Source organism: Pyrgilauda ruficollis, unplaced genomic scaffold (genome assembly GCF_017590135.1).
Source record: "Pyrgilauda ruficollis isolate IOZ18807 unplaced genomic scaffold, ASM1759013v1 scaffold50, whole genome shotgun sequence".
Lineage (NCBI taxonomy): Eukaryota > Metazoa > Chordata > Aves > Passeriformes > Passeridae > Pyrgilauda > Pyrgilauda ruficollis.
This window is the reverse complement of record NW_024526600.1, coordinates 6,776,858-6,803,350: the sequence shown is the minus strand read 5'-3', so window position 1 is coordinate 6,803,350 and position 26,493 is coordinate 6,776,858. Positions and strand designations below refer to the sequence as shown.

Here is a 26,493-nt window from a genome sequence, read left to right as displayed (position 1 = left end):
ACCTGCTGTCAGATGTTGAGTCTTCCTTGACCCCTTCGTGAGGCTTCTCATTTCCAAGGTACCAGGAGGAAAATCAATAGTGTTGGAAGAAAACTTCCTGCTTTCTTTGCCAATGGCTGAATTTAGGGTGTTTTTTTACCCCAGCAACCATGCAAAGACACTGAAATAATACAGCAAGGAGGTGACTTGCTGCCATGGTTTGATCCCAGCTGGCAGCCAAGCCCCACACAACCACTTGCTCACTCCCACACCAATGGGATGGAGGAGAGAATTGGGAGGGTAAAAGTGAAAAAAATACCTGTGTTGAGATAAAGACAGTTTAACAGGGAAAGAAAAAGCCATAGATGGAAACCAAGGAATTCATTCCCTGCTCCCCATGGGCAGGCAGGTGTTCAGCCATCCCCAGGAGAGCAGGGCTCTGTCACATGTAGTGGTGACTCGGGAGGACAAACACCTTCACTCTGAATGTTCCCCCTTGCTCCTCTTCCCACCACTTTCACATGCCCGGCATGGCACTGTCTGCTCTGGGGTATCCCTGGGGTCACTTGGGGTCACCTGTCCTGGCTGTATCACCTCCCACCTCCTTGAGCTCCCACTCACTGCTGGTGTGGGGTGAGAGCAGAAGAGGCTTTGGCTCTGTGCAAGCTGTGCCCAGCAGGAAGGAAAACATCCCTGCATTATCAGCACTGCTTCCAGCACAAATCCTAAACACTGCCCCATGCTAGCTACTGTGAAGAAAATGAACTTTATTCCAGCCAAAACCAGCACACTTGCTTTCCAGCAGGAAGTTGTTTGAGGCAGCAGCGGTTTTGGGAGGCCAAGGCGGGCTTTGGCAAGGTGAGTTTGTGTTCAGAGTGGTGCGTGCTGTGTCTGAGCAGGCTGCAGTGCAGGCCAGGTGACAGCAAAGTGTGTACCTTTGGCTTCTTTCTAGATGGATGGAAAGGTGCTCTGCAGAGTCTGCTTGCGGGAAGCTGGGAGTGACACCAAGCTCTAAATCCTTAAGGAGCAGCAGGAGCCATGAGCCATGATCCAGGAATGTCACAAATGGTCCCTCAGCAGAGCCTCTGCCAGCTGTAGGTGCCCAGCACACACAGGTACTCAGACAGGGGTGGTGTGCTTGTGGGACAGCAGTCCTTGGCCTCCAGCTGTGCAGATTACAGCTCACAGGTAAGCTTGGATTAGTTTTTATGAAATTCACTTGCCTTCCCCACCCCCTGGGAAGACCTGGGTCTTAATACTGCTCTTGTGAACGTGCTTGGATTTTGTCATAAGAAAGAAAGCTGAAAATAAGTCTGGAGATACAAGGGGGTACTGCAAGTGCCTGGGTGTTGCAGTGAGTGATGGAAGGTGTCAAATCTCTAACACTGCCTTGTACCTGCCCTGGGTCAGCTCTGCCAGCTTCTGATGGAGGTATGGCCTGCTGCCATAGGGGCCGTCTGAAAAGCACTTTTGTGCCAGAGCCTGAGAGTTTAGTTGCTTGCATAACAGCAGGCTCAGGCAACATGCTTGGCTGTCCTTTTTCTCTGACAGACCCTAGTGGTGCTGCTGTGGCTCTGGCTGACTGCCCTGCTCGGGTCAGGGCCAGTCCAAAAACCCTCTCTGGGCTGGAGCTGAGTGGTGTCAAGCAGGATGCATGAGAAGACCTGCCCCCTCTTTGTCATGTGAAGCTGAAGCCCAGTCATGCAGATCTTCCAAGGGAATGTGTGGCTTTAGCCTTTCCTGTGGGACTTCCCAAACTTCTGTGACTGCAGGGGCTGAGGTCTGCACAGCAGGTATCAGGACAAATGGTGTTTCAAGAGAGAGTCTTTAGTGACTGATTGAAGCTGTGGGATGTGCTAACTGAAGGAAAAGCCATTTCTCATTCTTGTGCCAAATACACCTTAAATGCCATGTGTAGCCTTCAGTCAGACAGCCTTTTGCCAGGGGCCTCCTTCTGCTGCTGAGGAAAATGGCATTGTGCTGTAGCCAGCAGATGACTGATCCTGGGTTATGGAGGAAACCAGGCCCTGTGGATTTCCAGGTCCCTCGGGAGAGCTGCCATAGACACAAGCTGTTCTCCTCTCCCTGGCAGCAGAGTTGCATTCCATGGAGTGCCAGAAGCGTAAGAGCATGTCTGCTTCCACCTCTGCCAAGGGGGTAGAGAGGCAGGACTTTGCAATACAGGCTTTGGGAAAGCAAGCTAGCATTATATTATACTTTGTTCATCTGAGATTTTATAAACCCAGATGTGCTGGGCCTTAGACCAGACCACAGACTTAGTCTGTTGTCGTCAGAGGTGAGTGATGAAGCTGCAAGACAAATGGGCACAAAGTTCTGTTTCTTCTTAGCAACTTAACCTGGCTTATGCCCTCTAGTTCCTTGCTTCCGTGATCCTGGCAATAGTTTGACATACTTAATGGATAGTAAGGAGTGCCAAAGACACTAAGTTCCTAAAGTTTTCCTAAAGGGTGGAGCTAGAGAGAAGGGAGGATGAACTTCCAGAGCTCCTGCAGCAAAGCTGGCAATATAAACACACCTGGGCTTCTGAGAGCCCAGAGATGTCTGAGAGGATAGGACTGGTGTTGCCTTTGTAGTTCTTGTTGCCTCTGTGCTGACTTCAGCTCTACAAAGGCCCTGGCATAATGTGCAGTTGCTGGGATGCTAGGACTGTGGTAAAAAGAGAAAATATCCACGCTGCTTAGATTCTGCCTGGATGTATGAAAGCTGTGTGTGGTTACAGCCAAATGCATGTTCTGAATGCAGGTGCAGTAGTTGTAACCTCACCTTCAGTGTTCAGGTACATCCTTTTAGTGTCCTGAAACTTGTTTGCTGATTTAATCTGTGTTTTCTTCCCTCTGCCTTATCTCTTTTGTTCTTCATGCTTCATTTCAGGAGCCTTTTCTTGCCTTTGTCTCTCTGCATCTGAAGGACTATGGCCTTTTGTGCTTCTCTCTCTGGAGGAGAGCAGGGTACATTGTCACAGTGTGTTCTTGAATCATCTGCTGAGAGCTCAGGCTGCAGAACTCCAGCCCAGTGCCCACTGCAGAATCACCTGCGAGGCTGGCACCCTGTGCATGTACACACAAATGTTTTGTAGCCGCTTTCCTCATTAGAACTCCAGGCAATATGCAAGGAAAGTAAGCATTTCTGCTGGGGAAATGACTCCAAAGAGGCATTTATATTCCTTTTGCCAAAGCAGAAGGGACAGTTATTCTTTCTAAGAAAGATGGTTTAGCCTTTTTTCTCCATCTGCTTGCTGTCATAACACAAATTCTGCTCAGTGTCTAGGAGCTCCAGACAAGCGACCACTGTGCTGAACATTTTTATTTTCCAGGATAACAACGATGTGATTCATTGTTAACACCCCGGATAGCTACCCTGGACTTGAGAAACAGCTAATTAAAGAAGGTAATTTATCTGAGCTACTCAAGATACACATATCAGAATAAGAACTGAAGGTACTTGTTTCTCACTATTGCTGTAGAGGAAAGCACAGCTCACCTAAGACACAAGAATTAGGCAAGATACTTGTATAAAAGAATTGGGCAGACAGGTAGGGGCTGAGAGAAATGAGGTAAAGGCAGCTCCATCTAGTGATGGACTGGAGAGAAGGGAGGAAGTCCCAGCAGGGAGCAGTGGCCATTATTCAACCCACAGACAGGTGATGGGTCCTCAGTTTCTCTCCAAACATAGCTTATGTTTCCATGAAAACACTCCCAGGATGGATTCTGATCTCTGTTTTGTTACTTGTATTGTTATTCTGCCTATGTGCAACAGGCCTTGGATGATGGTTATCAGGATGAATCTAGTCTAATCTGTGTTTTTTATCTTTTTGCAGGCTCCCACACACACACAAAAAAACCCAAATAAACAAACAAAAAAACCCCACAAAAACTAACAACAACAACAAAGCAAATTAAAAAAAAAAAAAGCAGGATATAATGTCTTTCTACTTTATTGTGAGGCTTCAGCCAGGCAGCTTTTCTGCTGTGTGGCAACTGGGAGTCAACCATGCCTCATACTGAGGTCCCTGGTGTGTTATCCACAGAGTCCAGTCCCTCTGCAGGTGTCTTTCCTAGCGGCTGTACCAACAGTGAGTCACCAGGCTTCTTGGAGTATTTAGAGCAAAATAATTGCCATAAGGTGAGTCTTCCAGTAAAAAAAAACAACAAAACAAAAAAACCCCAAACAAACAAACAAAAAAAACCCCACAAAAAATAACAACAACAACAAAGCAAATTAAAAAAAAAAAAAGCAGGATATAATGTCTTTCTAGTTTTGGCTTTCTTCTGCAGGGACAGACCTTACTAGCTGGTTTTTTGTCACTGCCCACTCTCTCCCCTGCCCCCATCACTGTAGGCTGACAAAAGCATGGCCTCTTCCTCTAGCTCAGGAATGTCCATCTCTGGTTTTCCAGGGAGAGCCCCTTCAGCTCAGAGCGTTCAGACTGGTAGAATTATCCATTTCATTAGAAATAAGATGTTAAGGTCCTTTTGAAGTTGATGGCTTTTCCTGTAGCCTTTCAGGTCCGTGCTGAGATGTCTTTGCCTTGTTCCATTATCTTTTTTTTCCCTCTCTCTTCTTTCTGTCTCCTACAGTTCCCTGCATGGATGAATGCAGAAAAGGTCTTTTCAGAAAAGGTCTATAAAGGTCTTTTGTGAGTTGCTATTCATTAAATTCCCTTTTCTCGACCTGACTGTGTACAGTGTTAACAAGACAGCTCTCAGGACCCTTGGGCATGGCACTGCTGTCTTTAAACCCTCCTTTACCTCGTGTTAGTGGTGGCAGCAGCGTGTTGCCAGAGTGTCAGCTCTTCCCAGCCCGACTGAGACACACATTTCAGTGGTGAGAGGTGTTCTCCGAGTCCCTGCGAGGAGCAGGGGAGTTCTGCAGGCTGTCTTGTGTGGAAGGTGTCAGGCAAAAGGAAGATAGCTGCTGCTGCTGTGCTGCAGTCCTGAGCACATCCTTTGTCAAGCCCTTCAGTGGCACCATTGAAGGGGGAGTTGCTTTCACACCGAGACTGACAACCCGAGCACAAACAAGTGAGATGTACTGTGTACATTTGCAACTCTTCCTGCCATCTCTGTTTAATCAAAGCAGTGTACCCTGCAGGCTTTCCCTGGAGTTCACTGCAGCTCCTGCCTTTTGTTTGAAGGGAATTTGTTTGGCTCAGAGTAAATACAGCTTAGCCTTTCCGTGATGATAGCCAAGACACCGTTCTGTAGTGCAAATGGGGGAGAGCAGCAGCCTCAGCGTTAGCGTAGCCTACAATGTGCTCTGCTCTTGTGGTGCTGGTGTGACAGTGAGGGCAATGAGGGATGGTGCTGTCCAGAGTGCTCTACTCAAACCTAAGGAGGGTAAAAAAGTGATATATAGGATCCAGAGCATCTGCTGCATGGCCAGGTACAGCTCTCTGGTAGCCAAAAACACCCAGCCCATCATGCTGATACTACCTTGGGAGTCAAGGTTCCCCTGGCAACCCCTCAGGCCCCAAGCTGACTTTCTTTGGACACCTGCATGTGGATGCTTGAAGAGAAGAGAGAAAATATGCTTTTGGAAGTTCAAGAGGAGCTGAAGCTGGCAGTTCTGGGATTTTAAAAAGGACCACTCTGCCTCTGCTGTTGGGCCTTGAAAAGCCACTGCTATTCCTGTGATCTCAGAGGAGTGGGAAAGAGGGAGTTCTTTCAGGCAGATGAGCAAAGCCTTTGATGGTAGGTGAGGTGTAAGTGTAGTTCTGCCATTGCTCCCTCACTTTGTCATTTCAGGAGCACAGCTGTGAGATGGTCCCGCGTTGTTGGCAGTGCTGGGCCAGCCCCACTCCTCTGGTGTAGAAAACACTTTTGTGTCCTGGCTGGTAAGGATGGGACTTTGTGTCTATGTAGGTGGTGGGGTTTTATGTGGTGAGATTTCCCCTGCCAGCCCTGGTGCTGCTCCGTGGGACCTCCAGCTCCTCCCTCTTCAGCCCCAGCCCTGCAGTTCCTGCCTACAGCTCCTGGATGCTCTGCTCACTGCAGTGGCCTTAGGGCAGGGAAAAATCCATGCACTTCCCAGTTCACACACTGCCACTGGAAAAGCATGTGCTTCCTGAAGTGCCATGGAACCCTCTGCCTACCTCTAGGACTGAGAAACATGGTTTTGTGCATATTCCAATTGGGTTTGTTAGGAGAGAACCTCCCTGCTGCAGCCACTGGTGCAGTGAGTTTTGGGAACTGGAGTTGTCTTTTTCCCAGCCTAGATGTATTTAACAATTGGTTGCAGAGATGGGTGTTTAATTCTCTTGCTAGCATTTCCAGGTCAGCTATTTAATTTTATTTTTTTTCAAACCCTCTTGCTTCTGGAAATCCTGTAATCGAATCCAAGCTCTGTCAATCTAATTAGTTTTGAAGTGCAGAATCTCCATAACTTAGAGACCTAAATAAGCAGCTTAATATGAAAACCTAGTTTCTCTCCCAACACATAACACCGTCCTGTATTCCCCCCAAGAAATTCCTCCTGAACAACAGCCCACTGCGGCTGCTCTCCTATCCCTCTGTTAACCTCCCTCCTCTCTTCCCCGGCCTCTGCCCGGGCTGTATCCATCGGGAACTGAAACAACCAGGCTCATCCCTCTGCTGCTCTGCTTCAAAGAGCCTTTCATGATGCTGCTTGCGTAAAAGATGCTGATGCTGCTCCGAATGCCAGCGCGGAGCGGGCCGGGGGCGGCGCGGAGCAGCTCCTGGTGCTGCACAAAGCCAGGCTGGGCAGGGGGGCTACACTTGGAAACCCCACCGTGACGTGATCAGGCCCTGCTGTGCTGCAGAGGGGATCACCAGGATTTATGGAGGGCAGGATGCTCTCTTCTTTGATTTGTTTTTTTTATTTTTTATTTTTTAAGAAAAATGATGGTGCAAATAAGAGCAAACACCAGATCATTGAAAAAGAGCTGTGCATGTTCTTGGCTGTTTGCTACTCAGCATGGCCAGAGTTCTTAGAAGCTGCACCTGGTACAAGACAGGTATTTCTCTGCTTCTCAGCCACTTCTGCTCTTAGATTTCAATTTCTCTTGTTTTGTTTGTGGTTTTAATTATTTGCTTTCACTTGCTGTACTGTGTTGTGCTTTTTCAGTGCAAACCGACCCCAACAACCTCTCTGTGCTGCTGCGGGGTTTTGCTCATGAAGACCCTGACCTTGCCCTGCGCTGGAGCCATGTCCCATGAGTGCCGTGCAAGATTTGACTAAAGGATGCAACCCTTCCCACCCCATGAGAAAAGGTTGTTATTTTTTTCTCTTTTGTTAGTCTTCCCCTTTTTGTTTTGTGGCTGTCTGGTTTTCCTGGGACTGACAGGCCCCACAGCACGTCAGCGGGGACATCTGTATCCACCGAGATCTCGCTTGGCTCCCACAGCCCAAGGTGAAAGCCACGTGGCAGCCAGGCGAGCTCCCAGCAAAGTGAGCCTGGCTCCAGCAGGAGCTGGAGGGAATTTGGGCATTTATGCTTCGTCAGGAGCTTTCTGGCCGTGAGAGTGTGCCCGGGGGAGCGCGGCTGAGCCGCCGGCCTTGGGGAAGGCAGGCAGCAGGCCGGCTCGCTCTGTAATTGGGGGCAGTAACCAGCTGCCTTTGATGTCTGAGCCGGGCTGAGAAAACCTGATGGCAGACTTCAAAGTCTGTTGCGCCGGCTCCCCTGATTATCTGCAGGCTTCTGGCGCGTCCCCCAAGACTGCCAGATTATCCCAGCTAATGCTGTGCTCTTCCCACTGTCCCCCCACCCTGCCTGGCGCCAGCCTCTTGCTTCCAAGGCTGCAGCTTCCATCCCTCCCTGTCCTCCTGCCTCTCCACATCACTGTGGGCATGTGGCGGTGGCATTTCTGGGTGGGAGACAGAGCTCCTGAGACCTGTGAGGCAGAGGCAGCATTTTTGGAGAGCTTGCCTACAGCCTGCACCCCTGGGCTGTATTCCTCCTCCCCATTTGGCCACAAGAGCAGCCTGAAATGTGGGGAGCTCTCTGCAGCTGCTCTTTGCGAGGCACAGAGGTGTTTACAGCCACACAGGCTGAAAGCCCTTCCTGTGCAAAGCTGGATTTGCCTATGACATGGTTTGAGGTCTGATTTCCTTTGGATGGGGGCGTTTGTTGTGACTTTTCAGTGGAAGCCACCAATGAATGTGGTGGCTGCAGGCACAGGAAACCACAGCTTCCCTAACCCCAGGCGCCCAAATGGGATGAGGGAACTCATGGGAGCCGTACAGCCAGAGTGGGATCTGGGTTACAGCCTTTCCCCTGTGCTTGCCTAATCGCTTCTGGGTCCCAACAGACTCCTCCCCCTAAAAACAAACACTGATTACTGGGTCACCTCCTTCATCCTCAACAGCTTCCTCCACAGCCTTTCTACCCTGATGTGGGGCTGAGCCTGCCTTATTTCCATCTCTCCCCGGCTCACTGCATTGTGTAAGGTCAGTGTCAGCACTTGTCTAGCCAAGAGGTTTCCAAGTCACTCTGGATGCTGCTGGTGGCTGCTCTGCTCTTTTAGGCAGTGGCTGAGCAACATCCAAAGAGGGCACCTTCAAAGGGATCCAGGGAGAGGCAGGAGGAAGGAGAATGGAGGCATGCAATTAAAGATGGTCATCACCAGCATGAAAGACAAAGCCTGTGGTCTGCGCAACCCGATCTCCAGCTTTATGCTCTGGAGTGGGAGGTAGTTGTACCCTGCTGAGGTGTACTGAGAGGTGGCCCTGCTGTGGTGACCCTCTGTGCTATCCAAGAAGCATACTTCCCTGTCATTTCCTGCCTGGGAAAATAGGGAGAGGGAATCTTTCTCCCCATGGATTTGGGCTCACTGATGTGGCTTCTAATGGCAATGGTGTCTTTGTAAAGAATTCTCTGATCCCCTCCCTTCACTCTGCCCTGCTGTATGTCTGGTTGCACTGATTTCCCAGGGAGGAAGAGAGTGAGTTTTAGACTGTGCAGTCCCAGGAAGAGGGAACTGTTGGTTTTGTCCACAGAGCATCATTATTGCCAGGGATAGGGCTGGGCCAGGCAATCCTATTCTCCCCAGTTTCTCTGCTGCAAATGTAAACTGCGACTCATGCATCATTAGAGTTGCAAGCTTGGAGTTAAACTGTCCCCAAGTGTGTGTTTATCTGCACACTGCCTGTCGGAAGCTCACTGAGGTTGAACTCCAAGTTTCCTTTCCATTTACTCTGTCACTGTAGCAGAGATGCTTTTGATGCTTTTCCCTCCTCCAGAGTGGTAAGTGGGTAGGCTTTCTGTCAACAGGATGATCCCCCAGGGCAGTGCTGGCAGTGGGTTGCTCTTGGAAAGCAAACTCTCCATCCCTTTCCTTCTGAAATGGGAAGGCTTAATCCTACAGCATGGAATGTAAGCCTACCACACAGTTATGGCTGTGTCCTGCTGCCACAGGGCACAGACCCTCCTCGGGGTACAGGTGGGATCCTGCAGGGACCTCTGCCTGCTGCCACAGCCCACCCTCTGGTCCGGATTTGGTTTTCTGAGGAGCTGATGAGGAGCTGGCTGAGGGAGGGTTGAGCCTTGCAGCAAGAGGCCTCTGCCTCCACCTCCCAGCCTGTCACATGAGTTGGTTTTATAAATGGAGAAAGGAGGGACCTCGTGTTTGTTTTGGGTCGTTACATGAATCTCATTCCCTCTGGAAGCCCCCTGGGATCTAGCAAGAGGAGTTGTTTTATGGCTGGTTTTTGCTTGTGAATCCCTGAGCTAATTAAGTCATTCAGTCAATCCCTCTGGCAGCAGTGGGAGCAGCATGGCTCAGGGATAAATGCTTTGTGCCACCTGGGGGAAAAAGCCCAAGAACTCCAAAACAAAGAAAACAACCTCACCGCAAAAATCCCCAAAACAACCAAAAAAAACGCCCCACCAAACAAAAAACCCCAAGCAAATAATTTCAGCAGTGCCTCTGAGCCCATCTGTAGTGTTTGGGCTACATGCCTCAGAGACTGGGTTTTCCCTGCCCAGGATGTGGCCCTGGATGACCCACCATATCCCAGAACACCCTTCAGGAGCCAGCAGCATGTCCCAGTCAATGCAGCCAGAGCACTTATCTCTGGGAATGTGCCAGAGCCCCTGGGACTGTGCTGGAGCCTCCTGACCTCCCTCAGCACTCCCTGTAGTCCCATTGCTTCTGCCAGAAGTGTTGGGCCAGCATCTTCCACATCCAGGCACCTGCCCATGGGATGTGCATACAGGATAGAATTCCTGGGCAATTCCTGACTCTGTGGCGATCCCTCAAGAACCAACAAGCCGTCTGGACTGGCTGCTATGATTGTCCTGACCATGTAGTGGATGGGCTGGGCTGGTGGGGGTGCTTGGGAGGGATGTCCCACTGGGGGCACTGGAGTGGAGAGAGCTCAATCAGCCATCTTCAAGGAGCACTGTGCCACCCTAGCCTCTGCTTAAGGCATCATGCCTGTCTGCGTTCCCTGTCTGCAGCTATGGGAAATAAATAGCTGGAGGAACCTTCATCCCTAGAAATCTGCTTCCATCCCTCCCTGGAATCCAGCCCCTTGTCCCCTCCTCACTGTCAGCAGGGAGCAAGCTGCTCCATGCAATAAAGGGGAAGGAGTGAGACAGAGGTTTAGCCCATGAGCTGCTGTTGGACAGCAAAGCCACAGCCAGTGGGTGCCCACAGGTGGGCATCTGGCATGGGCACAGTGGCACAAAGGGCTTTGGGCATCGCCACACTTGCCCAGGTGGCCTGGGGACAGGATGCAGGCTGTCACCTCCCAGAGGGTGTTACTCTGCTGATGCACCCCGCTCTGTAACTTCTCCCTGCCGTTCTCAGCAGAGGAAACCACAACTGACAGACAGTTTCCTCCCAGCCTCTTTCTAAAGAGCGGCGTGGCTGTCGCCGTCGCCCATGAGAACCCACCGCCGCCCCTCTGGGAGAGGATCCAAGCAGAGAGGATTCCCATGGGGCTGGCACAGTGCCTGGCAGCTGCCTTCCTCTTCCTCCTCCTCCTGGGTGAGTGCCCTGCCCAGTGGCCGGAGCTTTCTTGGAAGAGTTGTGGGGAAAGCAGGGCATGGGGGGCTCAGCCAGCGCTGCTCTGGCTCAGTTGCCATGGGAAGAGGTGCATCAGCATGTGCTCCTTTTGCACTGTGTTTGTACTCCAAAATGAGAGCCCAAACCCTTAGAGGGTTTCAGTGAGGGTACATACACATCCCTGTTGAGTGGCTGATTGCAGTGTGGAGGGTGTTACCTCACTCCCTCTCCCACTGGGAAGGAATTTCTGAAGGTTTCCTAGGCAGCCCTGTCACCAGCTCTCCTCCCTGGCCACCACGGTTGTTTTTTGACTCAGGACCCATGTCCTGTGGGCATTCTGCTTGGTGTGCATGCTGAGCTCCAGACAGAGTGAGTGTCACTGCTGGGAGCTATATGGAAGGGGAGGGTCTGTGGGTGGCAATCCCCAGACCCTCTGCAAGCAGAAATGGAGGGAGCTCTTGATGCTTCCTTGTGCCCCCTGCCTTCAGATGAGTTCTTGCTGACCCCCTCTCCTGTGCTCTCCTCCTTTTCTGCCTATGGAGCACCTCTGCAGCAGCCACTGTCCCATGTCCCTCAGCTTCTGCGTTGCATCTCCTGCTCTGGCAGTGATCAGCTCTGCACCCCTGCTCCCTGAGAGCTTGGCCCTCTTCATTTTAACACACCACAAGCTTCCTCCAGTGATCTCAGCCTGGTTGCTGCTTCCCCTGCAACGCTGCCTGCGAGAGGCTCTTCAGGCAAGAACGGGCTCAGCACGTTGCTCTGGTCCCTGTCGCGTGACCCCCAGCGTGGCAGGAGACAAGAAAGTTCAGAGCTCTGTTACCACAGGGCTTGTTCTGGTAACTGCACCCCTGCAAACACCGTGTGTGCTGACAGGTCTGACCACTGGCCAGCGGCTGGTGACTGTCCAGCAGGGCCCCCTGTACCGCACGGAGGGGTCCCACGTCACCCTGTGGTGCAAGGTGAGCGGCTACCAGGGCCCGGCGGAGCAGAACTTCCAGTGGTCCATCTACCTGCCCTCGGCCCCCGAGCGGGAGGTGCAGATCGTCAGCACCGTGGACCCCTCGTTCCCCTACGCCATCTACACCCAGCGCGTGCGCGGCCGCGGCATCTTCGTGGAGCGGCTGCAGGGGGACGCCGTGCTGCTGCACATCACCGAGCTGCAGGAGCGCGACGCCGGCCAGTACGAGTGCCACACGCCCAACACCGACGAGAGGTACTTCGGCAGCTACAGCGCCAAGACCAACCTCACAGGTGGGTCCTGAAGGAGAGCCCTGCCCCCCGTCTCTGCTGTTCCCACAGGGACGTCTCATCTATCAGAGGGACAGCTGGGGAAAGGGGTGATGAGTAGGGCTGAGGTGTATCCAGATATCCCCATGCATGTTCTCTTGTCGGAGCAAGGAGAGGGAAAGGAAGCCTCTGCTCTCCCATGGCCTGACTTCAGCTCCTGACACAGACACAGCATGCTGCAGCTGAGCACTTAGGAAGGCAGGAGTTCCCAGGTTCTGCGGGTGTGGGAATTGACCCAAGTGGGATACCCACAGATGGAGGCAGGTAGCAGACCTTGTAGACCACTGGGGAGGGAAGGCAATGGGGTAGAGATACAGAGGGAAAGGCCCAGCTGTGAGCCCACTGAGTCTACGTCATAGTATGGTGCTTCCACTTGGTGTTCAGCCCTGTTTTCTCCTTTATCTTGGTGTTGCACCAGTCTATATTTGGGATAGTGAAGGGATGGATTCTAATCTCCTTGGGGTTGCCTGATTAATACTGACTGTGGTTTGACTGAATAGGGCACTGTGAAGGGAATCACTGTTTTTCTTGTTTGCTGAGGTTTTAGTCACTTCACACCTCAACACAAGGTGATGGAAGCCTTGTCAGTCACCTACAGAAGATTTTTCTCCTGTCCTGTCAGATCCCTTAGGCCCTGGTTGCAGATTCTTGGGAGTTGTCCTATGCAGGACCGGGAGCTGGACTCAGTGATTCTCATGGGTCCCTTTCAACTCAGGATATTCTATGATTCTGTGTTTCTCCCCATGCTCAGTGATTCCAGACACACTCTCGGCTTCCATGGCAGCCCAGGCCCTCAGCCACATGGAAGGGGATGTGGTGGAGCTGACCTGTGAGGTGTCCAAGTCCACTGCCCAGCACACCCATCTCTCAGTTGGCTGGTACCTTCTTCAGGGAGCAGAAGAGCACCGTGCCAAGGAGATCCTCACCCTCTCCAAGGACTTCATCTTGAAGCCAGGGCCCTCTTATGAGCAGAGGTTTCTGGAGGGGGATGTGCAGCTGAACAAGGTTGGGAACACCACGTACAAGCTCGTCATCAGGGGAGTGAAGCAATCTGACCAGGGGCAGCTGTACTGTGAGGCAGCCGAGTGGATTGAGGATCCTGACGGGACATGGAAGGACATCTCCTGCAAGCAAACACAGAGGACTCAGCTGGCAGTTTTGAGCCGGGGTAAGGCTTTTGCAAACTCACGTGTTGGCTCCAACTCCCTCGTGCATTCCAGGCTCTACAGCAGCAGATTTCAGTGCCCCTCCACCTGCCTCTGCCGCAGCCCAGGGACACACTGGTGGGTCGGCTGGGCACGGAGGGGCTGGGCTGGGCTGAGCTCAGGGTCCTGGCAGCCCTGGCTCAGGAGCTGTTGGTACTTTGGCTGTTCATGCAGCCCAATCCCCGATGCCAGCAGCAAGCCCACAGCCTCAGAGCCACGCGAGGTGTTAGCAGAGGGCGCAGCGTGTGCCCACGGCAGCCCGGATCCTTGGCAGTGCTAAACTCCAGAGTGTGGAAAACAGGGTTGTTACACTGCCTCGAGGCTCTCGTGGCCTTAAAAAAGTGCACCCCAGTCAGCTGCTCGTCACTGTGCCTCGGCACAGGCACGGAGGGACACAGGGATGGCCTGGCTCTCCTTGGGGGTGGCTTGTCTGTGCCTGCTGCCACCAGCCCGCTCGTTTCCAGAGCAACTGGGGCTGCTGTTTATTAGCCTTTCCTCTGAGCACCCTGTCTGCCATCCCTCCTGCCACAAGCCTTTGCTGGCTGCTATCCCTCACTCTGCTCTTCCCCCAGATGCGTGTGAGTAGCTGTGCCCAGGGAAAGGGCGAATCTCTCTCTCTCTCTCACCAGTCAGCTTTAGCTCAAAGCTGCCAAGACAAGGCTGTGGCTATTGGTGTCCTTTACCACAGGGTGCAGTAAAATTGGAGCAAGTCTCCCACTGAAACCCTGCCTGTGGGGGTGGTGTACCCTGTCCCCGTAGCTCAGGGTGGATGGAGGAGGCTACAGAGCGGAGCTGGGGCAGCGAGGGGAACTGATGTCTCGTGGGAGGGTGGTGAGTCAGAGCAGGAAACCAAAGAAACAGACGGGTGAGAACGAAGCACTCCCTACGTGGCTCAGGGGAGCAAGGTATCAGGAGAAGGGGGAGGGAAGCGTGGTCTCTTGTCACTTTGTCACTTTTTGTCTGACTGGCTAAGCTTTATTCCCCTCATTTTGCAGTGTTTGCAGCAAAGGCTTTCCAAGCCGGCAATGGCAGTCAGTGCGCTTCTGTGCATCCTTTTGTTGAGGAGGACTTGTCATGACTGGCAGTGTGAGGATTCAGGCATCAGTGCCATGGGATCGTTTAGAAACCTGGTCAGAGCTTGATATTTGTCCTGCGGTAACTGTTAAAGGTAGAAGGGAGGTGATGGTGGTGAGAGGACATTATGGTGGCAGCCTTGGTGCTCCTGGTATTGCCATGGTGGGGCAGCAGTGGGTGTGCAAGCCCTCCATCAAATTTTCAGGGCTAGTTTCTTCCTCCAGCACCCAGGGGGAACCCAGGGCTGAGCACCCCGTCACTCCGAGAGCCATCGACCACTCTGACCATGGCTAGCTGCTCCAGCAGTTTCTATAAACTCTGCAGCAAATATTTAGGAATGCCAAACATATCTGCAGCAGCTGGGATTCCTGTTCACAAACTGTTTATGAACCAGTGTTTAAATTCACAGGGTACTGTGCTTTTGGTAAATTATTTGAGCCCTTCCAGTTGTGGTCTGGGAGCTGCTCTGTTTTACTTCCAAACTACAGCCCGTAACCTTTCCCTTGTTTTGAGAATCAGGGGACACCACAGTGACCCAGGGACACAGTGGTGTGAGCCAGGGAATGAGGGCTCAGTCCTTTCTCCAGGTTTTTGGCCAAGCCAGTGCTTTGTGGGGTCATGGCTCAGGGTTTTGGGGTACCCAGTGGGTTTCCTGCTTGCAGCCACTGTCCAGCCAGGATAATGCCAGGAACCAGGGGTGTTGAATGCCCAGCAAGGAAGGTGAATGGTAGCATAAGACCCAGAGGTGGGGTCCCTACCTCAGACACAGCTGACTGACTGCCCAAGAGGGTCTGCCAAGGGGAAGATGACTTTGGGTTCCCCCTGTCCCTGCCTTCTTTGCTCAGCACCTCCTGCTAACTGGTATGGGGAGCAGGATCCACCTTCTCTTTCTTCCCTCCTACCTCCCCGTGCTGGGACAAGTCTTGACATTTCTGCTTTCTGTAGGAACTTAAGCCAAATCCTCTCCAGCTTGGAGAGCATCTCTTGCCCACAACCCACAGTAGCCATTGGTGATTTCAGCATGCAGGAACAGCCACAGTAGATTCAGACAAGCCACTTGAATGCCAGCCCTTTGTGCACCTCTTTCTACCACAAGCAGCAGAGTTAAAACCACCACTGTGATAAAACCCCCTTGTGCCCCTTTTTGGCTCACAGGATAGGTGTTCCATGAGGTAAAACAGCCCCAGGAGGTGAGGCAGAGCAGCACCTGCAAAAGCTGATGCCTCTGAGTTAGGGCAGCCCTCAGTTTGGATGCCTGAGCTGAGCAGGGGGAGGCTGTGGCCAAGGGCTGTCCCAGTGAAAGCTCTGCTCTGTTGGGTTTATCTGCTCTTGAGGGGGGAGCTCAGCTCCCCAGGGCTCTGGCTCTTCTTCTGCCTGCACTGCTGCTTAGTGCCCAGAGCTGGCAACCCTCTCCCCAGGGCCAAAGTTTTCCATCCTGATCACTTTTCTTATGAAAAAAACCCACGTTTTAACAGAGAATTCCCTCCTGTTGCCCTCTGCAAGGCCACTGGTGCTGCCAGGCGGGAGGGCGAAATGGGCAGGGCCGCCCACCACCCACCACTCTCCTTGTTTTTGGTTTCCCACAGGCAGAAACCTCTCCGTGGACATCACTGCTGCTGAGCCCTCCCTTTCTGAAGGGGACACCTTGCAGCTCAGCTGTGTGGTGGGAGCCCCAAAGAGCAGCAACTTCAAAGTGATCTGGCTCCTCAATGACATGGAAGTGGCTGGGGTTGACCCCCATGGGGTATTGATTTGGGAGGAAGAATATGAGGAGAGAGCCAAGCTGGGGCAGCTCCGAGCATTCAAGCCAAGCAACACAGTTTATGTCCTCACCATCTCTGAGGTGGGGCTGGAGGACAAGGGTACATACCAGTGCTCCGTGTCGGAAATGAAGACTCCTGGAGACTTGCACAGCATCCAGACCGTTGTGTCATCAGGCATCCAAGTCGACGTGAAGCCAATAGGTTAGTAAATCCTAACAGCTGCTCTTCTGGGTAAAGTCTGCAGGATTCTTGACTGGGAAATGCTTTAGGTCTGGCCTCATCTTGACAAGGGCAGCAAGAGTGCAAATGTGCCATAGTTTTTGATAGATAATGGGAAAAGCACTTGCTTTAGCACATATTAGCATGACAGACACAGTAGCTGTCAACAAAGTGAAAACCTTTAGTCCAGTCTCTTCTCAGTAAGTTTTGGGGCAAATAGGTAGAATTCTGAGGAGTCTGGGTCCTCCTGTGTCTTTGGTACTGAAAACTGTGAGCAACATCTGCTGCTGCTCCTGAAAATCACAGGAAAACCCAGCAGAACAGGTGCGTCTGGGGAGGGGGGATCATTGCCATTTCCATCAGGGTACTCTCACTGTTTTGGATGGATGATTTGTGAGAAACCACTCTAAGAAAAGTGTGTAGGAGGCTCTTGGGTTCCTTGTCATAGCTAGATAATGGTTATTCTGATAACATTAGCAGGAGGAGCTATGTTATTCTGATAACATTAGTAGCAGGAGCTGTCTGCTGGGACTCTGTTTCTTGACTCATTCTTTATGTATCCGTGTCCCAAGAAAGACATAAAACAGAAAGAAAGAAAAAAAAGCCAAAACACAACAACAAAACAAAAAACTACAACCACAAAGCTTTCTCCAAATTTATATGAAAAGGCTGGTTGAAAATTTCAGGCAATTCCCCAACTCCTTTCCTCTTCCAACACCAAGATTTACCTAGCCTTTCCATTTAACGCTGCAGTACTGGCTTTTCCTAAGGAGCGCAGCATCCCAACGCGGTCACTGTCGTTTGCAGAGAGCCACATGCGCCTGTCTGTGTCCACCAGCACTCCCCGGGTGACGGCAGGAGACGCCCTGGTCCTGCACTGTGAGGTGCAGGGAGCCACCGGCCCCGTGTCCCTGCGCTGGTGGCACCTGCCACCGCGGCACCCGGGGCGCAGGGAGCTGGTGGCCGCCATGGAGCGGGACGGCGCCCTGAGCCTGGGCAGTGCCTACCAGGATGGGAGGGCTCGGGGCAGCCTCCGCGTGCACAAAGAGAGCTCTGGCACCTTCACCCTGGTGATCCCCAGCACGCTGGACGAGGAGGACGGCGGGCAGTACCGGTGTGAAGCGACGCAGTCGGCCCGAGGCCGGAGCTGGACGGCGAAGGGGGAGGCAGCGGTGACGGTCAGCTCCATGGGTGAGTTCGGCCATCCCTGTTTCTGGGTTGGAGGCAGTGCTGGAGAAGTGGGATGTAGGCCTGCCGTGCTCTGAGCTCTGCTGCAGGGTGACACAGGGCTGATCGCTTGGCCCTGCAGTGCTTCAGTTTCTCCATTCCCCCGTGGTGTGTTTTGGGAGAGACCAGTGGGAGACAACAGCTAAAATGCTCGGAGACCTGAAGAGCAGTATCTTGCTCAGCAGGCCTGTCTCCTTAAGCTGGAATACAAAATATCTATTCTAGCAGTATAATTACTTGCAGCAATTAAGTTCCACAAAGCTGCTTGCTGAGTAGTGGTGGTATTTATCAGAGATACACCCCGGGTGCTGGCCTCTGATTGCTTCTTCTGCCATCTTCTCTGAGAGCAGAGAAGCTCACCTCCATGGTGTGCAGTGACCATGTCCTTCCTTCTTGGGTTCCTTTATGGAGAGGCAGCTTTTGGCTGTGATTTAGGGTCATTTTCCTTTCTTGTTGCTGGTCTGGGTGCCTGAGAGCACCAGTGAGGCCACAGGAATTGTTAGGCTTTTGTGGAGGGTGGAGGGAAGCAGCAAACAGGACAGCACCATCAGCAGAGAATCCCTGGCTCCTCTAGTGTGGGTCTGGGGACCTTGGAAAAGGGTACTCAGAGTTTTCTGGGAAATGGGGGGTGGGAAAGTGGCAGGTAGGAGAGGGCCAGGGGCTGCATGGGGTTGGCAGAGCACAGTGCAACTAAGTGGAGAGTGGCACTGTCACAGGATTTGTGTCCCCACGCCAAGGGCTCTCTCCTCCCGGGCAGGTCTGGGTCTGCACGCCACGCTGAGGAGCCGAATTGCCACCGTCACTTACGGGCAGAGTTTTGAACTCTTCTGCCAAGTGGATGCCAGCTACGCCCTGGAGGAGGTGCCACAGTCTGTGCAGTGGCTTTTCCAGCCCAGCCCACCCACGGGTCCCTTACACCAGCTGGTCCAGGTCCTTCCCAATGGCACTGTGGTCTGGGGGACAGCACAGCCACGCTTCCAGGGGAAAGCCCAGCTGGCAAAGACTGACACCTCCTTCAGGCTGCACATCCACAGTGCCTTGCCTGCCAATGAGGGGATGTACCAGTGTGAGGTGAAGGTCTGGAGGAGGAACGTCCTGCCCCTGGGGGAGCCCGCAGCCAGCACCAGCTCCAATGCCGTGGGAATAAAAGTGGTGCTGCCAGGTAAGCAGAGCCTTCAGCAGAGGTCTCTCCTGCAACTTTAAATCCATCAAATGTGACCAGGGGCAATCAGGGCCACTGGTGTCTGGGGTGTCCCCAGCAGGGTTGCCTCCCAGGGCTGCAGGAGATGGTGCTGCCTGTTCTGGTGCTTCCTCAGCACCTGGCAAAACCTTGGAGGCAAATTTGGTGTTGGCAAGTGGGAGTATCTATTTATTTGCAGATCACACCAAGCATATAGGGATCAGCCTTGCCACTAGGATTTTAAGCCTGGTTTCTGGAAAGAAGCAGTGCCCCCCCAAGAAGCCCAGCAGAATGTTTGGGGTGAGAGGTACACGCCATGGTGTGGGCTTCTGGGGGGCAGTGGAGAGAGAGCAGCCCCTGAAGCTGATGCTGGGCTATGTCTGTGCTCCCTGACCAGAATATTGAAGGTATGCTGGGAAAGCAGCAGGCCTCTCTGCCGGGCTGGGAGCCAGCACGGAGCCTCAGGAACTCCGTGGGGAGGTATCTCCTGCGGGGCACAGCTGGGCTGAGCAGCCAGAGCCCTGCCCAGGCTTCCCTTTTATGGCCAGCCCTGCAGGCAGGGTCTGCGCTGCCATCCCTCCTGCCAGCATCCCGCCGGGAGCTTCATCCTCTTATGGAAGAGAGATGTTGGAAGCAGACCCCAGCCCCCCAGCCAGCCTGCTTGCTGGCACCCCTGGCAGCAGCGCGGTGCCAGCGTGCCCTGCTCACAGCTGGGGCTGCTGCAGGAACTGCGGGGTTTGTCCTGGCCAAAGCCCCGAGCCTCTGGAGGCAGGCGTGACAATATGGGCTGGTTTGGTTTTTTGCCCTCGTGTCTGTTCTGCTAGCAAAGGAGAGTTCTTGCTTCTTTTTTTTTTTTTTTTTTTTTTTTTGGTGCATTAAGTGTTCTTTCCTCTAAAATCCTTGGATTTTCAGAATCACAACCCAGTGAACTGAAATTATGCATTTTTCATGTATTTTAACTGATGGGTTTGCTGTGGTGTAAGCTAATACATTTCCTACCTTGTCTGGGCTCTTTTCTCTGGTGCTCTCCTCTGTTCCACTCCTAGTGATTCCTCACCCCTGTGAAGCTGACTGCTGGGATGCTCTGTTGAACACTGGGGCCACAAACAGCTGGGGCAGGGTGGCAGGGAGGCGAGGGGTGACAATAATCAGCATCTTTGAGTGCACTTCTCTAGTGCAGATGGCATTAAGATGAGCAGGTGTAATTGCAGAGCATCTACACAGAGGAGATGGTAGCAGCATGAGGCTGCAGCATTTGGCTCCAAACGTGTTGCAGCTGCTGCTGGAGACTGCAACACGGTAAAAGATGATGGGAACTGGGAGAGGGTGGTGCACTATGGGAGGTTCCTGCTGGCTCTAGTGCCACCTCTCTTGGAAAGGCAGCACGAGCCAGTGGAGGATATTTGGGAAGGTAGGGAAGTCTGGGGAGGAAGCTGGCTTAGGCAGCAACAGGGTTGAGGGGAAGCTGCAGAAAATTAAGCTGCAAATCATGAAAATCACCAGCCTGCTTCTCCTCATATAAGACCTTATAGCTGGAGCCTGCAGAGATACTGGAGTTCTTGACTTTTTGCTTCAGCACTTTGTTTAGTATTTGATGTCAGTCGGTGCTTTAGGAGTTTACATGTTGCTGTGGTCTACAGACCATCTTCAGATGGGAGGGACATCCATCAAAGATTATAACAGACAGGGAAGGAGGACAGCTCTTTTCCATTTCCAATATTTGAGGTGGGATCTCATAATTCCATGAGCCTCTCAGTGCAGCTGCTTCCCCCACTCTGGAGTGGGCTCTTTCACCTCGTGTCCCTCAGGCCAGCTGACATGGGCTGTGTCCCTCTGCCAGCTCCGCTGCTCCCGGGCCAGGAGCAAGCCAAGAGTCAGCAGGCAAGGCTCACAGGGAGATGGGCAGTGAGCTGCTCAGCTTCGTTAATTAAATTGAAAATGAAAGGGAAAACAGCACCATGGCTTCATGTGAGAAAGGAAGAGGCAGGCAGCTCCTCTGCCCTTTTGGTAAATGATCTTTGGCAGCAGAGAGAGAGGAGACCTGAAATAAAACAAAGGGCTTTGCAGCAAGTGCTCTGCTTCCTCTTGAGGTGATCTGCAAGAGTGTAACAGCAATTTTCCCCATCAAAATCAAGCACTCAAGGCAGTGGTTCCTGTGCCTCCTCTCTGAGATCTAGTAGCTTTTCCTTCTCTGGAGCATTCTCTGCCCCAGCACGTGTCAGGCTAGGCCATACTCAAGCAGACCCTGCCTGCCCCCTCATCTCCTGGCACTGCACTGAGTGGTATCCTTGGTGCTGAGCAGATGAAGTTAAGGATTAAGTGTCTTATTTTTTTCCAGTGTGGTCAGTTCACCTGTCACAGGAACACAGATGGTGGAGACATTCTGAGGGACCATCTCAGCGTGTCCTCTGGTGCCTGTCCCCAGACCAGCACCCAGGGGCTGAGCCTTAAGGGAGCTCAGTTGTCCTCAGCCTCTGTGGCAGAGGGTGTCCTGCTGCTCAGCTCATATGCAAGGAAAGTGCTAAGAATGGAAACTCAGCCTACAGTCCCTTCAAACCCTGATGGTGTCTCCTGCTGAGTAATTTCTTCCTACCTGAGGGTAATACCTGTGTGTATTCCTTCCCCTGACTGCTGAGCATGGAGGGGAGGGTGGAGGGGAAATGCAGGTGGTTGGAGGATCTTTAAAGATATGGATTTGCAGCCTTTTCACTGCTGGAGGAGAGGTTCCAGCAACAGGTGATGCGCTGTGGGAAGAGGTTCCCTCACAGCAGGAGCAGCACAGACACATCAGGATCAGAAATTCCCTCTGCCGAGGGCAGAGCTGCAGGCAGCACCATCCCTCTGCTCTCCTCAACTGCACAGCATTGAGCAGTCCCTGGGTGTGAGCACAGAGGGTGTGCAGGACTCTGCCGTTGTGGTTTTGGATCGATAACCACAGCAAACACCTGAGATGGCAACTGTTAGTGACACCCGCAGAGGCTCTCTAGTGTCTCTGTGATAAAAGACACTTGTTCACAGTCTCCAAAGCCGAGGGCTGGTTTGTTACATATGTGTGAGCCTGCTGATGGGAGCAGTGGCAGACAGACACATTTGCTTCAGACAGAGGCTTTGCCTCCCAGCTCCAGCACAGTGGCAGCCTCCATCCCCATTCCTGCTTCGTGGTCTCCAAGGCACCTCCTCTGCTGCTCTCCTGCCCAGTGACACCCAGTGATTCCCTGCTGTTGTTTGAACAAGGGTGTGTGGATTTGCTCTTTCCCTCCTCCCTCCACCCTCTGCTCCAGCATCCCCTAATGAACCTTTGTCCTCCGTGCACTCTCTTCCTTACTCCTCTTCCAGTGTGTTTCTCTCAGGACAGCTTTATTCCTCTCCTTGTCAGTATCCTTGCAGTGGCAGCTGCATCTGGCATGACTGTTTTGTTTCTCCATTTTAGAAAGCAAGCTTCAGGTTGCTACGAAAGACAGCTCTGTGGAAATTGCCAGCGGTAACGCAGCCATTGAGTGCAGGATTGTGTTTGCCCGGAATAATTCACAGTTTGCTGTTACCTGGTACCTCCTGCCTCCTCTGGCAGACACAGAACCCCTGCAAATCGTCAGGGCCAACTACAGCAGCATACCGGAATATGGGTCTGAATTCAGCTCTCCTGCACAAAAGTCCCGGTTCCTGAGCCAGAGGGTGTCCAGCAACATTTTCCAGCTGCAGATTCTGTCTGCAAACCTGGGGGACCGGGGCAGCTACTACTGTGTGGTAGAGGAATGGCTCTGGCTGGTGGATGGCTGGTACAAGCTCGGAGAGGGAACGTCGGGAAGGACCACGCTGAAGTTCAAGCTCACAGGTGAGCAGGTGTGATCCCTTGTATAGGTGCTGCTGGAGGAGGCTGGATCAACTTGTGACAGGCTCCTGCCAGGCCTCTCCTAAGCTGACAGGGCTTAGGAAAAGCAGCAGCTCCTGTGTTGGATCAGAGGCTTAGGGATGCAGGAGTTGTCAGTGCCTCTCAAAGGGAAATAGGGAATTAGGAAGATTTACCACATCCTCCCAAGCCAACTGAGCAGCTATTTTTGCTACTGGCAGATGTAGTCGAATGCTTCGTAACAAAGTGAATTGTGGCCTTCTTCTTTTCCCTCCAACACCTGGTGCACTTGGGTGGTTGTGCAACGCTGTGAATAGAGAAGCTGCCCTTACCTTGTGCTTGTGAGCATCCCAAAGGAAAGCACTTGGTTTTCCTTACCCTGCAGCACTTTGCTGCTAAGGAACAAGGCTGGAGGTTCAGCTGCTCTCACCTTAATCACTACACCTCTGGGGTGCGTGGTGGGTCTCCCTGACTCAGTTCTTCCCTCTCTCAGCATCACTCCAGCCCTAAATAAAGTGGGTCAGAGAATTCCAGCTTCCTAAATAGCTTTTGGTCCAAAAGATGCCTTTATCACTTATTTGGAGGGGCTAGGAAGTATTACTGCACAAGGGGCAGAGATGATGGGCAAGGTGGGGACACGATGGGAGAATGAGTTCACAGGAGCAAGGGGCCTGCGAGAGGCCATTCCAATCCCTCACACTTTGCTCCAGAAGGTTCCTGTCAGCCTGTGGGTGCAGGCAGAAGTGTTTTTACAGCTGTACACCACCACAACACCTCTTTCTGCTTGCACTCTCCCCCGCAGAGCGCGAGCTGCCGATGGAGAAAACCAACCGCAGCATCTCCGCGAGGGAGGGCGAGGAGGCCACGCTGCCCTGCCGGCTGCAGGCCGCCCTCCCGCCCGGCTCACGCCTCTCGGCCACCTGGTTCCAGGTGACGGGCAGTGGCCGTGACAGTGCCCTGCTGGCCCTCCGGCACGATGGCAGCGTGGAGTACCCCGAGGAGCGCCGGGCAGCCAGGCTGCTCCTCCGCCGTCCCTCCGCCGGCGACTTCAGCCTGACGCTGAGCAGCGTGGAGAGGGGAGATGCTGGGGTGTATTACTGCCAGCTGCAGGAGTGGCAGCAGCAGGGCGAGGGGAAGGACTGGGCTGTGCAAGCCTTGGCGTGCTCGGGGTACACCCAGCTCAGCACCATCCCGCCAGGTAACGCTGCTGGGTGCCAGGGGCTGACCGCCCTGCGTGGCTCCTCTCACCGTAGCCTTTCCCTCCAGAACCTAAATGTTTTTGGGGGAAAATTCTTGGTGTGATTTCTCTAGCAAGTCTGTCTAGACTGAGGTCTCCAAAAACAGCCTCTGTTCGCTTTGGGATGAGTGGAGGTGCCCGCTGTGTGCAAAGGTAGGACTGGATTCTGCTCGCAGAAGTTTAAGTAGATAAAAGCAAAGGTTTTAGTCACGTGCACGCGGTGTTTTTTAGGAAGGTAATAGGCAGGAGTTGTTGCTGCCTTGGGAAAATACGAGGCTCAGATGACCCAAGTGGAGGAAAAAATATAAACTGTGAAATCAATCACGATGCACCCAGCTGAGAGGATCTTGCCCTTGTACTCGCCTTCAGCTCTGGAGCTGCCACGCCTGAAGCCAGCCTGGCTGCCTACACAAGTTACGGCTTCTGCAGCAATTCCCAGAGCTGACCAGCATGGAAAGAGTGACCCTGCAGAGCCCTCCCCTCTGCCTGCTGCTCCCACAGCTGGGCATGGGGCCTGCTCTCACGACTTTGCACCTACAGCAGAGCTAATCTGGGTTTAATTGCACAGAGAGGGACTGACAGCACTTCATCCCCCCTGCTGTTGTGTTACTGCTGTTATCCATCACAGCTCTCTAGCACGCAAGATTTCTTCTTCATCAGCTCCCTCTATCTCTTGTTACCCATTACTGGTGGAAAAAGCATTGCTAAAATTGCTCAGTAACTGGTAGTAAATTCTCCTCCAATTTTTGAATAAGTGTTTTTGCCAAGTGGTTTTCATGGTTTTCACAAGATGCAAAAGATTAGCTAGGCGTTTTTTTTTCTTTCTCCCTCTCTTTTGAAATTTTTTTGGGGTTTGTTTTTTTTTTTGGAGGGGTGGCCATGTGTGTGCATACGTGTTCCTCCAGTGATGCAGGTTTCTTTGAAGTAGCAGCCTCCAGCAGCCTCCACCTCAGCTGGGGAGCTGTTCTGCAGGAGCTGCCAGGGATGGGGATGGTGCTCACAGCTGCCTGCAGCTCAGTGGGGATGAAATACGGTAGCAGATCAGCAGTAACAAGGAGGGGCAGGTGTCTGAGGGGAACAGGTACCCCTTGATCTGGTTTCCTTTGCTTTCCTCTTATCCCATCTTGCTCAGTGGTGCAGCCTCTGACAGACTTCTGCCTCATCCCACTGGTGTCAGGTAGGGTGTGTTGCTTTTCCTTACTGAGCCCAGTCTGGAATGGGTTAGCAGAAGAACTGGGCTGTTTCTGTTGGGATGTTTCAGGTGAACAAGACAGGGCCTTATCTGACCTCCCCAGACAAGAAATTGAGGCAAATTACCTGGTTTCTCCCCCCCCTTCTCCTCAGGTAGCCTGTATGAATTCTTACAAATTGGTAGCTGTTGAAGATTGAAGGAAAAGTGTTAGGAAAATAGCACTTAGAGATAACAGTAGGAGAGAGAAACTCAAACTAGCTTGGGGCCTCACTTTTTCTTTCTTTTTTCCTTCAGAGTCAACTGTTTTGTCTAGGATCTGCTCATCCCCACCACTGCTGAACTTCATCTTATACTTACCACTGGTTCTCATCCTTCTGCTGGCCCTTGCTGTCTTCTGCTGGTACTGCAAATTCAGGAAAAGCAAGAAGAGCAACAGCACTGGATGGATGATGGAACTGGGAGGGAATGAAGAGGCCAAGAACATTTAGCTGGTTTGTGGAGGCAGATGTAACTTGGAGGAGCAGAGCTGCACAGCTGAGGAGGACTGAGTACTTGCAGAGGGCCTTTTTATTGTTTTGTAGTAGCTCTTGCAATAAATCCTTGAAATTGTGGGTTTGCTTTTGGTGGAATGAAGCGGCTTTGGAATTGCTAAGCAAATAGGGTTTTCATAACAAGTGTTTCTGTCTTTTAGGTTAGGTACTCACCCATTTCCTGCTCTGGTTGTTGTGGTACATTTGGAGGTCCTTGCAGTATGCATCTCCCACTGTGGATGGAAGTGGTGTTATTCCTCTGCAGGAATAAGGGAAAAAAACCAGCTATTTCTGTGCTGTGACACAAAAAGTACCATATTTCTACTAATTTTATGTGTCTTGACAAAATCTATGTGGTATCCAGGCTAAAAACCAGTGGTAGAACTGGAAAGGGAATATTGATGTCCCATTTAAGTCATTGCCCTTGCCTTTGCCCACTCTTTGCTGGAGAAGCTCTTGGACACCTCTGTTTTCACATCCTGAGAGTGCCTGTGCCCAAAGAGCATCACCTCTCCAAAATGAAACGGGTCTTCATCACAAAACCTGTCACAGGAACATGAGGACTGAGCAGGGCTGGCTGGGCCTGAAGAAAGTCCAGAGCAGAGGAATCGCAGCCATCCACAAAAAACCAAGTCCTGTTGACCCAGTGAAGGACTGGCATGGAGTCTTGGATCCCAGAAGGAAGATGTGGACATCAAACCATCTTGGAGATGAGCCTACAAAGTTCCATCTCCTTCCTTTGCTTCTGCTGTAGGAAAAGACAGC

At 52.4% G+C, this 26,493-nt stretch overlaps 1 protein-coding gene across 2 annotated transcripts; it reads left to right on the top strand.

The window, feature by feature from the left end:
* The first annotated feature begins 10,836 nt into the window (after window positions 1–10,836).
* CD101 (CD101 molecule) lies at window positions 10,837–25,943 on the top strand. 2 transcript variants are annotated; one of them, XR_005956201.1, is made up of 9 exons: window positions 10,837–10,949; window positions 11,841–12,218; window positions 13,006–13,422; window positions 16,120–16,497; window positions 17,323–17,706; window positions 18,500–18,904; window positions 22,353–22,754; window positions 23,572–24,159; window positions 25,493–25,587. XR_005956201.1 is itself a non-coding variant. In XM_041480244.1 (9 exons), exons 1-9 carry the CDS (start codon window positions 10,898–10,900, stop codon window positions 25,684–25,686), a joined length of 3,006 nt encoding a protein of 1,001 aa, XP_041336178.1. In that variant the 5' UTR covers window positions 10,837–10,897; the 3' UTR covers window positions 25,687–25,943. The 2 variants fall into 2 exon arrangements, 1 of the variants encoding a protein (XP_041336178.1); XM_041480244.1 differs by having other exon boundaries at window positions 23,572–23,967; window positions 25,493–25,943.
* The last annotated feature ends 550 nt before the right edge of the window (window positions 25,944–26,493 follow it).